At 50.9% G+C, this 14,128-nt stretch overlaps 1 protein-coding gene across 2 annotated transcripts in view; it reads right to left on the reverse strand.

Moving 5' to 3' along the window:
• Positions 1–12,734: 12,734 nt before the first annotated feature.
• cnksr3 (cnksr family member 3) overlaps positions 12,735–14,128 on the reverse strand; it is a 72,264-nt gene continuing 70,870 nt past the window's right edge. For both annotated transcript variants that reach the window (XM_056294660.1, XM_056294659.1), the window contains one exon: positions 12,735–13,761. In XM_056294660.1, coding sequence (XP_056150635.1) covers positions 13,436–13,761 — 326 coding nt within the window. In that variant the 3' untranslated portion in view covers positions 12,735–13,435. The remainder of the gene's footprint in view (positions 13,762–14,128) is intronic.

Genomic DNA, 14,128 nt, shown 5'->3' on the forward strand with positions numbered 1-14,128 from the left:
CTCCACACAGACGACGACCTGGGACGACCCCCAAGGTTGGACTACCCCGGGGCTCGAACCCAGGACCTTCTTGCTGTGAGGCCACCGCGCTAACCCCTGCACCACCGTGCCGCCCCATGTCAGTTCAGTAAGATGAAATGCGTGAAGTTGGACAGACGGGTCGTCAGCATGGCGGCTAGCGGGTCGTCAGCATGGCGGCTAGCTGGTGGTCAGCATGGCGGCTAGCGGGTCGTCAGCATGGCGGCTAGCTGGTGGTCAGCATGGCGGCTAGCGGGTGGTCAGCATGGCGGCTAGCGGGTCGTCAGCATGGCGGCTAGCGGGTGGTCAGCATGGCGGCTAGCTGGTGGTCAGCTTGGCGGCTAGTGGGTCGTCAGCATGGCGGCTAGCGGGTCGTCAGCATGGCGGCTAGCTGGTGGTCAGCATGGCGGCTAGCGGGTCGTCAGCATGGCGGCTAGCGGGTGGTCAGCATGGCGGCTAGCTGGTGGTCAGCATGGCGGCTAGTGGGTCGTCAGCATGGCGGCTAGCGGGTCGTCAGCATGGCGGCTAGCGGGTGGTCAGCATGGCGGCTAGCGGGTGGTCAGCATGGCGGCTAGCGGGTGGTCAGCATGGCGGCTAGCTGGTGGTCAGCATGGCGGCTAGCGGGTCGTCAGCATGGCGGCTAGCTGGTTTCGGGAGCTGCGGACGAGCCAGATGTTTCTTTTCCAGTTGAATCCAAGCAGAACAGTCATTCAACCGGCCTGCAGACTTCTACTGTTCATGTTCTTACACCAGGAGTGGAGTGGACCAACCCGGTCCGCCTTAACGGAACACAAATACATAGTAAATATGGATCCAGTCAGAAGTCGCCCCCTGCTGCTCTGTTACTACCCATCATCCTCCAGGCCAGCAGCCAGCCAGCCAGGCCGCATAGCTGCTGTGCTCAACTCACATCCTGTTCTGATGCAAACTCATCCGGTCTGGACTCCGAGCTGAAGTCCAGAACACCAACAGTGGACGCAGGTTCGACCCAAACCCGGGCTGGGGAATGAGCACGCGCACGCGGCCCTCACCCGGACCGCCTGTTCAGTCATTCTGTGTGTAGTTGGACGCGTCGCCTTTATTTGAACCGGCTCTGGTGTGAAACGCATCGGACTGGGTTTTGTGGACCGGACCGGACGTCTGAATACTGAAATGCCGTTTGCTTAATGAGCTCGAGCTGAAACACCGCCCGGGGCGAGATAGCGAACCCCCATCCATGCGGTCCAGCACGTGAGCACAGGGAGCCGGCGGACCACAGACGGATACGGCCAGTTGTGTCTGCAGGGAGGAGGTGACACGGGGATTCGAACCAGCGATCCCCGTGTCGCTAGGCAACGGACTAGACCGCCACGCGGTATCAAACTGGACACAACACCAACACGTTGGCGTCACGCGGCGCCTCGTGACAACAACAGAGGGCAAGTCAACTGACAGTACAGGGGAGGGAAGTGACGTCACGCCGGCGAGCGTCTGCGGCTCGGGCAGAACAGTGGACGGGCTGTTCTGGTAGCGGACGCTGGAACGCCGCATGACTGCCAGGATGAAACCCAAAACCCGCGACGCAGCCAAAAAAAGACTCAAACCCTGCGGGGACTTTCCAGGAAACCCGTCCTGACTCATGCCGTGCGTTTTACTGGGAGACCTCGCAATGCCGCCCCCTGTCGGGCGGGATGAGAATGAAGCGTGTCTATGAAGGACCAACGGGCTCGTTTGCAATGACGGCGATGCCGGTGCGCCTCCCAGCTCGGACCGCCGGCCTGCGGGTGAACCGTGTCACGCCTGTAACCATGGCAACGTTCAGCATCAGACTGGGGAAGAGAACGAAACGCTACCCGGAACACAGTTTACTGCAGCGTTGAACCCAGGACCAGGTCTGGACTACAGGTTCTCAACAACATTAATAACCGCCGTGGGTTTATGAACATGCGTCAATCTTCCCCGGAGAGCGGCGCTATATCACTGGTTCTCCATCAGGTCCTCAGGTGCCAGTTCAGCTGATGTTCCAGTGGTTCAGCCTCCGGACAGGGAGCTCTCACATCTGGAGCAACAGCTGTATGTAATGAACTCCCTGCGAGAACAGAGAACTGCTACCTGAGGACCTGATGGAGAACCGGGTTCTTTCAGTTATGTAGACAAACACTGACCCAACAGGCCGACATGTACAATCAATCAATCAATCAATCAATCAATCAATCAATCAATCAATCAATCAATCAATCAATCAATCAATCAGCCAGTCTGTCCTCTGCGGTCTGGGCTGTGCTCTGTGTGTGAAGCACGTTGGACTTTACATGAGGAGAACCTCACATCAGGCTGAACACCTCGTCACGGAAACTCCACTAAGGTTGACCCGCCAGGACCAGGACCAGGCCCGGACCCTGTCCTCAGCCAGCATAAGGTCTTCCCTGATGTGGGGAAGCTGGGACTCTGCAACAACGCACCAGCATCACACCCAGGCTGCTGAGTCATGTTATTGGGGAGGTGGGTGCGTCGCTCCCAGAGTACCTGGGGACATTTGTGGTGGAGAACCGTGAGCAGGCTGGCCACTGGGAGGAGGATGTGGATCATAGCTTTCCACAGCTGGCTGTCTCTCCTAATGTGGGGGAGTGGCAGGAGGTGGCAGTGTGTAAAGGTGGGGCACTGTCAGTACAGACCGCAGCAGGAGAGGTAAAGTGAGGGTGTCTCGTGGGTTTAAATGGATCGCGAGCTGCAGCAAATGAGCGCGTGTTTAGTTCTCCTCCCTCTGTAAAACCTCCGCCGGCGCTTCTCGCGCGTCTGGAGCCCTCCAGCGGTGGAACGGAAGAACAGGAGCAGACTTCCGGATTCTCCTTCACACAAAACAAAAGCGGGACGGCAGATGGTCAGAAATCATCTGCATCTCCGTCTGCTTCATTCACAACCAGAGTAAAACCCCGCGGAGGAGTTACTGTGGAGGAGTTACTGTGGAGGAGTTATTGTGGAGGAGTTATTGTGGAGGAGTTATTGTGGAGGAGTTATTGTGGAGGAGCTTTTGTGGAGGAGTTATTGTGGAGGAGTTATCGTGGAGGAGTTACTGTGGAGGAGTTATTGTGGAGGAGTTACTGTGGAGGAGTTATTGTGGATGAGTTACTGTGGAGGAGTTACTGTGGAGGAGTTATTGTTGAGGAGTTATTGTGGAGGAGTTATTGTGGAGGAGCTTTTGTAGAGGACTTATTGTTGAGGAGTTATTGTGGAGGAGCTTTTGTGGAGGAGTTATCGTGGAGGAGTTACTGTGGAGGAGTTATCGTGGAGGAGTTGTCGTGGAGGAGTTACTGTGGAGGAGCTACTGTGGGGGAGTTATTGTGGAGGAGCTATTGTGGAGGAGCTTTTGTAGAGGAGTTACTGTGGATGAGTTATTGTGGAGGAGTTACTGTGGAGGAGTTACTGTGGATGAGTTATTGTGGAGGAGTTACTGTGGAGGAGTTACTGTGGAGGAGTTATTGTGGAGGAGCTTTTGTAGAGGAGTTACTGTGAAGTGCCGTGACGGCTCCAGACATCCTTGTCCCATGCAGATGGTAAGCCTTTGTAAAACATCAGCAGGTCAAACGGACACCCGACACACAATGACCTCCACGTAAAAACCCTCTGTCCTCATTATCCTACCACCGATAATATCGGTATTATCTTGTACCCTACTGATAATATCGGTATTATCTTATATCCTACCGATAATATTGGTATTGTCTTATATCCTACCAGTAATATCGGTATTATCTTATATCCTACCAGTAATATCGGTATTATCTTATATCCTACTGATAAGATCGGTATTATCTTATACCCTACTGATAATATCGGTATTATCTTATATCCTACTGATAATATCGGTATTATCTTATACCCTATTGATAATATCGGTATTATCTTATATCCTACCGATAATATCGGTATTAATCTTCATATCCTACTGATAATATCTGCATTATTCTATATCCTACCGATAATATCGGTATTAATCTTCATATCCTACCGATAATATCGGTATTATCTTATCCTCCTACCAATACATCTTATTAAGATGGACCTATATGATGGATTGCTGCTGTCCCGTACAGACAGACGTGTGGATTTAGATGTGTAGATAGATGTACTGACGTAGTGACAGACCGAGAAAGGGAGAGACATGAAAAACAGACCGACTCATCTGATCCTTTCTGCATTGTCTTCTTTATGAAGAGGTGAAAGTCTTTCATCAAATTCTTTTCACCTGACAGTGAGGAGTTTCACCAGGGGGACGTACCGCGTGGGAGGATCACACTATTCCCCCCCAGTTCCCCCTCCCCCCTGAACAAGTGTCCCGACCGACCAGAGGAGGCGCTAGTGCAGCGACCAGGACACATACCCACATCCGGCTTCCCACCCACAGACACGGCCAATTGACTCTGTGCGTAACTGTAGTCCACTGACTTCTACTGCAGCGGTCATACCAGTTTCCTGTTTGTTGGCGTGTGCTATTGACAACGGCATATTTTGGCGATGCCTGCAAGAGTTACCATGGACAGTACATACTGATACACATGGTACACAGACGGCAGTACCTCTAACAGTACTAAGATAGTACCACAGTACATACTGGTACATATGGTACATGTTTATCTTGTTTTATTTTACTTTAGTTTACTTCACAGTAAACTACAGAATAGTACTACTTTGTAGTGCTACTTTGTAGTACTACAGAGTACTCTGTAGTACTAGCTAAGAGATAGGAAACAGTTTAGCTGTTAACGTTGATGTATTTCCTTACACTTGGAGTCTGAAGAAGGGGAAAGTCTTACAGTGATGAGAGTGGTGCTGGGGTTCCGTGTCTCTTTCACCATTACATTCTGGTTCATTGATCAATAATCTCATTGATCAATGATCTCATTGATCAATAATCTCAACCAACCTGTTCGTTTGATTTGAATCACGTGGAGAGAAAACGGCCACTAACAGCCTCCATGTTGAACCCGGGCTGAGAAGCTTCCTGCAGCATCCGTCTCATCAGGGTTCCATGTAGACCGGATCAGGCTGAAACAGCTTCAGTGTTCAATGGACAATAAACCCTTAGAACCCTTAGGTGCAGATTTAACCCCAACATATAATCATTAATGCTGCTTTTATTTGTTCCTGCGGTCGTGGTAACGGCATGTAGTTTGTGGATGTGTCCGCTAGGTGGCGGCGTTTCATAGAAAATGAATGTTTATCAGCTGACGGGCCGTCACAGCTCTGCTGCTAAAGGCGTTCATCTGCTGCACTATTGAGGATGTCAAGGCAAGCGGAGTCCGTTCACGGGAGGTCCCAGTGGGAGGCCGGCCGGGAGCAGGTGGAGAAGACCATGTTTGTGCCAGGAGGTCTTCAAGAAGACGCGGTTCGAGTCCTGCTTCGCCCAAAGTGAAGAGAGAGAGTGTGTGTGTGTGTGTGTGTGTGGTGCTGGTGGAGGAGGGGGACATGCTTTGATCTGGATGGGTAGATCTAGGCTTGGAGGTGATTGGTTATACTGTGAAACTGACAGAAGAAGAGGCGGGTATGTTCTGTATACCTGCACATAGGGGCTCACAGCAAGAGGGCCTAGGTTGGATCCCTGCCTGGGGTGCCGGGTGGCCTGTCGGTGTGTACTCTGCATGTTCTGCCCGTGCTCAGGTGGGTCATCTAGACCAGAGGCCTCTCCGTGTGGGGTTTGCATGTTCTCCCCATGGTCACATGGGTTTGATCCAACACAAGAAGAATCCAAATACAGACATGACCACGACATGGACATCCAGCTGAAGAAGAAGGCCCACCACTCCTGGCTCCTACTAGACACCAGTACTTGGTACGTGTAGCGAACACGTAGGGGTAGACTCGCTAGCCCTTGGCCTAACGGGTCGGACTCTTTAGTCGACTGGTTAACGTTGTCGCCCGCGGTGCGGGAAACCCGGGTTCGCATCCCGGCTGCGGCGGTTCCCTGTTGCCCCCTGAATTCGCTACATTGGTGTCAGACGTGGGATGGTGAACCCGTGAGGCCACCATCCATGATACTACTGACCACCTCCATGATACTGATGACCACCTCCATGATACTGACCACCTCCATGATACTACTGACCACCTCCATGATACTGCCCTACTCCATGATACTGACCACCTCCATGATACTGACCACCTCCATGATACTGATGACCACCTCCATGATACTGATGACCACCTCCATGATACTGATGACCACCTCCATGATACTGATGACCACCTCCATGATACTGATGACCACCTCCATGATACTACTGACCACCTCCATGATACTGACCACCTCCATGATACTGATGACCACCTCCATGATACTACTGACCACCTCCATGATACTGACCACCTCCATGATACTGATGACCACCTCCATGATACTGACCACCTCCATGATACTGACCAGCTTCATGATACTGATGACCACCTCCATGATACTGATGACCACCTTCATGATACTGACCACCTCCATGATGATCAGCTTCATGATACTGACCACCTCCATGATGACCACCTCCATGATGCTGACCAGCTTCATGATACTGATGAGCCCCTTCATGATACTGATGACCACCTCCATGATGACCACCTCCATGATGATCAGCTTCATGATACTGCCCACCTCCATGATACTGACCACCTCCATGATACTGACCACCTCCATGATGATCAGCTTCATGATACTGACCAGCTCCATGATACTGACCACCTCCATGATACTGACCACCTCCATGATGACCACCTCCATGATACTGACCACCTCCATGATACTGACCACCTCCATGATGATCAGCTTCATGATACTGACCAGCTTCATGATACTGACCATCTCCATGATGACCACCTCCATGATACTGACCACCTCCATGATACTGACCACCTCCATGATGATCAGCTTCATGATACTGACCAGCTTCATGATACTGACCATCTCCATGATGACCACCTCCATGATACTGACCACCTCCATGATACTGACCACCTCCATGATGATCAGCTTCATGATACTGACCAGCTTCATGATACTGACCACCTCCATGATGACCACCTCCATGATACTGACCAGCGGGATTTCAACCATCCTGTGTTGGTACTAAGGCACATGATATAGTATATGTATACATGTATTTATGTATTTAGACACGGTTAAAAAGTAAAAAAGCTTCATTTAACCAGTGGGGGCTCTTCACGTGGCCTCCGTAGCAGAAGCCCTTCATAACGCCTCAGGATCCATGGTGGTGTGTGGTAGCAGAGCTGAATGAACCTTCACTTTCCAGAGCTCACAGCTGAGTCCGTGTGAAGACGCATCTGAACTATTCCAGACCAGTTAGTGAAGAGTTGGCACAGCATCCTCAAAACGCTAGTAGACATAAACCGGCGTGTCCACCAAGCCTGGATCAAACCGGAAAGGGGAGAGATGGTCCTGCTTTGACCACATAGGGGGAGTTCACCACATCAGCACCATCCAGATGGGGTCCAGCAAACTCACTTTAGAACCCCCCCCCACCCCCCAACAACTGTCATGTCTTACCAGGTTTTCAATCCAACCAAAACACCAAACCAGCTGATGTCACCGATTATCTCCCTTCTTCTGTACACGCGACATTATGCTAATTAGCTGAAGCAGTTAGCGTTGTGATTGGCTGGAGTTAAAAGCTGGATATGCATGGATCATCAATACACAAAACTGTCAATACAATATGACCCCGGTGTGTTGTGTACACACACACACACACACACACACACACACACACACACTTTGCAAGGAGGCACCAGTGAAGAATGGTGAATGCTGCGGAGGAGCTGGTGCCATCTGGAAACGTGCTGATTACGTTGGTGAATACAGAGAAGTTTCTAGAACACCGGCAGGCCTCTCTACTAATAAAACACATTCTAGACAACATAATGTCCAGCTTTTTAAGATACGAACAGACGACTGACAGTAATAGTCTTCGTTAAAATGAACATGAAGGGCGTCCGGGTTGTGTAGCGGTTATTCCGTTGCCTATCAACACGGGGTATGTGTCCTGGTTGCTGCACCAGCGCCTCCTCTGGTCGGTCGGGGTGCCTGTTCGGGGGGGGGCTGGGGGGAATAGCGTGATCCTCCCACGTGCTACGTCCCCCTGGTGAAACTCCTCACTGTCAGGTGAAAAGAAGCGGCTGGTGACTCCACATGTATGGGAGGAGACACGTGGTAGTCTGCAGCCCTCCCCCGATCAGCAGAGGGGGTGGAGCAGCGACCGGGACGGCTCGGGAGAGTGGGGTGATTGACCGGATACAACTGGGGACAAAAAGGGAGAAGGGGGGAAAAAAAAGGAGAAGGAGTTCTGTCTGTTGGCCAGCATGCGTGCTGGCTGTGGGTGAACGTCTCCAGAGGAGGACTTGGTGTGACCAGAGGACAACTTGGTGTGACCAGAGGACAACTTGGTGTCTCTAGAGGAGGACTTAGTGTCTCCGGAGGAGGGCCTGGTGTCTCCAGAGGAGGGTCTGGTGTCACCAGAGGAGGACCTGGTGTCACCGGAGGACTTGGTGTGACCAGAGGAGGACTTGGTGTGGTCCTGGTCACCTGGTGACCCACCGCTCAGCTTTACTTGCCCAGTGTGAAAGCAAGTCTTTATTTGGTGACTGTTCCAGGTGAGAATCACAGAGTCACAGGAAACAAGTTAATGAGCGGGGAGAGAAGGGAGGTTAATGTGGGGGGGGGGGACAGAAGGGAGGCTGATGTGGGGGGAGAGAAGGGAGGTTAATGTGGGGGGGGGGAGAAGGGAGGTTAATATGGGGGGTAGAGAAGGGAGGTTAATGTGTGGGGAGAGAAGGGAGGTTAATGTGGGGGGTAGAGAAGGGAGGTTAACGTGGGGGGAGAGAAGGGAGGTTAATGTGGGGGGGAGAGAAGGGAGGTTAATATGGGGGTAGAGAAGGGAGGTTAATGTGTGGGGAGAGAAGGGAGGTTAATGTGGGGGGTAGAGAAGGGAGGTTAATATGGGGGGGAGAGAAGGGAGGTTAATGTGTGGGGAGAGAAGGGAGGTTAATGTGGGGGGTAGAGAAGGGAGGTTAATGTGGGGGGAGAGAAGGGAGGTTAATGTGGGGGGGAGAGAAGGGAGGTTAATGTGGGGGGAGAGAAGGGAGGTTAATGTGGGGGGGAGAGAAGGGAGGTTAATGTGCGGGGAGAGAAGGGAGGTTAATGTGGGGGGGGGGAAGGGAGGTTAATATGGGGGGTAGAGAAGGGAGGTTAATGTGGGGGGGGGAGAAGGGAGGTTAATGTGTGGGGAGAGAAGGGAGGTTAATGTGGGGGGTAGAGAAGGGAGGTTAATGTGGGGGGAGAGAAGGGAGGTTAATGTGGGGGGGAGAGAAGGGAGGTTAATGTGGGGGGAGAGAAGGGAGGTTAATGTGGGGGTAGAGAAGGGAGGTTAATGTGGGGGGAGAGAAGGGAGGTTAATGTGGGGGGAGAGAAGGGAGGTTAATGTGGGGGGAGAGAAGGGAGGTTGATGTGGGGGTAGGGAAGGGAGGTTAATGTGGGGGGTAGAGAAGGGAGGTTAATGTGTAGGGGAGAGAAGGGAGGTTAATGTAGGGGGATAGAGAAGGGAGGTTAATGTAGGGGGGTAGAGAAGGGAGGTTAATGTGGGGGGAGAGAAGGGAGGCTGATGTGGGGGGAGAGAAGGGAGGTTAATGTGGGGGGGAGAGAAGGGAGGTTAATGTGGGGGGAGAGAAGGGAGGTTGATGTGGGGGGAGAGAAGGGAGGTTATTGTGTGGGTAGAGAAGGGAGGTTGGTGATGTGGGGGGTAGAGAAGGGAGGTTAATGTGTAGGGGAGAGAAGGGAGGTTAATGTGGGGGGAGAGAAGGAAGGTTAATGTGGGGGGAGAGAAGGGAGGTTATTGTGTGGGTAGGGAAGGGAGGTTGGTGATGTGGGGGGGGGAGGGAGGTTAATGTGGGGGGGGGAGGTTGGTGATGTGGGGGGGGGGAGGTTAATGTGGGGGGGAGGGAGAAGGGAGGTGAGCGGTGGTTCTGGGTCTGTCCATTGGACTGACAAAACAAAGGGGTTTCACGTAATACTGACGGTAAAGAAAGCAGCACGGCGCCGTTAGAGGCCATTCTGAGGACGTCACAACTTGAGGATTCTTGTTGTAAGGAGCGAATCGGCCTGAAGCACCGCAGCATTGTCAGAAGGTGGAAAGTACATACAGAAAATAAACAGAAATAGTTTACAGAACTGGGAGACGCACAACTGAGACGAGCTTCTCCAAAGTTGTGCATCTAAAAAGTCACAAAAAGAAAGAAAGGGGAAGCATTACTGGCAGGAGTTTTTAAAGGTCCTAGCGGAGAGGTCCTGTTAAATTCCACCGTACTTTGAAGGATCTCGTCGTCTCTGACAAACTGAATGACCTCTGCAGTGACGACAGACTGAAGTCGGTGGTCCTATAAACAGTGAACACCAACCACGGGGGGGGGGGGGTCTCATCACAGAGCATCACTAGCTGAGCGCTGGTTCTTCTGCTCCACACCACGATCCAGATTTAACAACACATTTTCATATCCATGTCCGCTTGTTGCAGTTTAACATTGTGACTAAAAAGTTTGCACTAGAAACACACTCGGAACCTTCCCAGCATGCAATCTTGCATTCAATAAGCATCTGAAGGCATCGAAGTGGTTTGCACCACCAACACACAAGATCTGGCTGGGAAGTGAAAGTCTGACAGATGACTAAATGTGAGACTAAATGACCACTGCTAAAACAAAAGCCACTGAAAGTATTCTAGCACAGTATATGGACTTGTGTATCTTACACAGTTGAAGTTGACTGGGTGGTACATAATTATGAATAATAATGATAATCATGAATTACAGTTTGGTCCATTAGTGGGCTAGGTTTAGCCGGATATACTCTGGACTACAAGAGAGATAAGTAACGCCTGGCCACCACGTTGAAATCCTGTCTAGTGCTCAGTAAATTTTCACCACAATACTAACCAGCTTTAGTTCAGACATTTTTCCATAACTGGATGGTTAGAAATTCAATTTGAAATAATAATAAAAACGGCATATTCACAAGGCATTTCTTCTTCACAAGCTAGAAGAGCTGAGAGTCAGAGGCAGGAGATGAGCTGAGAGTCAGAAGCAGGAGATGAGCTGAGAGTCAGAAGCAGGAGATGAGCTGAGGGTCAGAAGTAAGGGATGAGCTGAGAGACAGAAGCAGGAAATGAGCTGAGAGTCAGAAGCAGGAGATGAGCTGAGGGTCAGAAGTAAGGGATGAGCTGAGAGACAGAAGCAGGAAATGAGCTGAGGGTCAGAAGCAGGAGATGAGCTGAGGGTCAGAAGCAGGAGATGAGCTGAGGGTCAGAAGTAAGGGATGAGCTGAGAGTCAGAAGCAGGAGATGAGCTGAGGGTCAGAAGCAGGAGATGAGCTGAGAGTCAGAAGCAGGAGATGAGCTGAGAGTCAGAAGCAGGAGATGAGCTGAGAGTCAGAAGCAGGAGATGAGCTGAGGGTCAGAAGTAAGGGATGAGCTGAGAGACAGAAGCAGGAAATGAGCTGAGAGTCAGAAGCAGGAGATGAGCTGAGGGTCAGAAGTAAGGGATGAGCTGAGAGACAGAAGCAGGAAATGAGCTGAGGGTCAGAAGCAGGAGATGAGCTGAGGGTCAGAAGCAGGAGATGAGCTGAGGGTCAGAAGTAAGGGATGAGCTGAGAGTCAGAAGCAGGAGATGAGCTGAGGGTCAGAAGCAGGAGATGAGCTGAGGGTCAGAAGTAAGGGATGAGCTGAGAGACAGAAGCAGGAGATGAGCTGAGGGTCAGAAGCAGGAGATGAGCTGAGGGTCAGAAGCAGGAGATGAGCTGAGGGTCAGAAGTAAGGGATGAGCTGAGAGTCAGAAGCAGGAGATGAGCTGAGGGTCAGAAGCAGGAGATGAGCTGAGAGTCAGAAGCAGGAGATGAGCTGAGAGTCAGAAGCAGGAGATGAGCTGAGAGTCAGAAGCAGGAGATGAGCTGAGGGTCAGAAGCAGGAGATGAGCTGAGGGTCAGAAGTAAGGGATGAGCTGAGAGTCAGAAACAGGAGATGAGCTGAGGGTCAGAAGCAGGAGATGAGCTGCGGGTCAGAAGCAGGAGATGAGCTGAGGGTCAGAAGCAGGAGATGAGCTGTGGGTCAGAAGTAAGGGATGAGCTGAGAGTCAGAAGCAGGAGATGAGCTGAGAGTCAGAAGCAGGAGATGAGCTGAGAGTCAGAAGCAGGAGATGAGCTGAGAGTCAGAAGCAGGGGCGTGGGAGCAGTGAGGCCTTCCTCCCTGCAGATGTTGAACTGGCACATCAGATCTTCTTAGCAACAAGTCGACATTTCTGATGGCGGTTTTCGTCTTCCTGCCAAATTCCTGATGAGGGAAGGAATGTAACTGGAATTTGGGAACCAGACCCAGAACCTGTCACTCACGTTGTGATCCTGGAATCTGCTATCTCCCACAATGCAACAACTCTGCCTCCACTTCTGAACTGGGATCGTGTATAACCTGCAGTTCATATTAGTGTGTTTATCTGTCTTACTGTTGGCGTGCTGCCCAGCCAGTGACCCCCCCCCCGATCTGTCACACTGGCAGCAGGCTGGGCTGCATGCTGGAGACAGTGTCTCGTTTCCAAAGTGTCACAGGTTTAAATCCCTCAATGGCTAAGATGTCCATCATCAAAGGTCTTCCATATCAAAATCAATCCTGAGCAAGTGCATAAAACCACAGACGGAGAGCAGGTGCTTGTTTCCTTAAGAGACCTTCTGACAGCATAGAAACATATACCATAACTGCTAAATACAGTTCTCAAGGATTCTGGTTTTTATATTTTGTTAGTGGGTGTAAATACAACACCCCAAATATGATAAACTGAAAAATCTGTCACCTTGGTAAAGAGAAACCTGAATCAGGTGGAGGGGGAGAAGTCCTGATTGATAACCTGAGTTTTCAGCACATCCGGGGTCCGGATCCTCAGTAAACTGTGGAATAATTTTATTTGTTTACACGCTGATATCTGAGCGAACTGTTTATCCAGAAAACAAAATTAAGCGGTGCATTATCTGCTGTTGAATACACAGAGCCTATTGACAGCAAAGCAATTGAGAATTCAGCCCTCAAATCAAAGTTAATCATCCAGAAGGGGGCGATAGTTACAGCGTTAAGAGGATGGTCATGAAGCAGGGCAGACAGACGGCATCTTAGAAGAAGTTGAATAACTTGTCTCAGGCTGCTGACAGAGCTTTGACTCTTTATGAAAAGAAGATTTTAACACAAGTAAAGAAGGACTGTCTGTGGCGTGTAAGCACACCCTGTGTGTAGGGCGACCGGGTTAGAGCCACTGTCCCCAATCTGAAAGGTCATAGTTTTGGTCCCATTGTGTCCCTTTAAAGCCGTCAGTCCTGCTGAACTCAAAATAGAACTGAAGTAGAATTCAAACGTCAGTGACTGAGGAGCCGCAGACGGGCCAGCCAACCCCCCAGCAGGGAGACGGAGCTTCCAGAGGGCGTTTGTTTAGAACCAGAAGTGGGCGGAGCCACGTCGGGGGCAGCGTGGCCTTTTTTGGATGCTGCTTCCTGGTAGGGGATGGTGGCACTGTTGTGCAAGTCGGCATTTATGTAGCACTGGCTGCCCCTGATGTGGTCCACCCCGCGGACCAACATGTGGCCCCGGTCCCCCGGGCGGTACGGAAGAGGGAAACAGGGGGCCTCCTCTGCAATGGCGGGGATTCGCTCGTTGCTCAGGTACCTGTGGAGAGCGTCCTGGCCTGTAGGGGAGCAGCAGAGAGCAGACATCTCAAAAATTCATAATTTACCAAAGATCAATATGATTTGAAATCTGAGCTAAACCAAATTTTTCTGGCTTTTTCTATGAATTGGAATAATCTGACTTTTCCTATCATAGTTGCACAGTGTCTCCGTGACGTACGGCAGATCTCCCACTGGTTTCAAAAAAAGCTGAGAGGATTTCAGGACAATCTTGAAACAGGTCGATTTGCTTTGGAAACCAGCTAAAAGCCCAAGGGGTGAAGTCTTAATGTTGAAACACGTGAAACAGCCTCATGTTATTTCCACTGATAGTGGAAACAACATCAAGAGTACATTATCTAAGACAAACTAGCCGTGAAATACCGC

This window comes from Lampris incognitus, chromosome 15 (assembly GCF_029633865.1).
Source record: "Lampris incognitus isolate fLamInc1 chromosome 15, fLamInc1.hap2, whole genome shotgun sequence".
Lineage (NCBI taxonomy): Eukaryota > Metazoa > Chordata > Actinopteri > Lampriformes > Lampridae > Lampris > Lampris incognitus.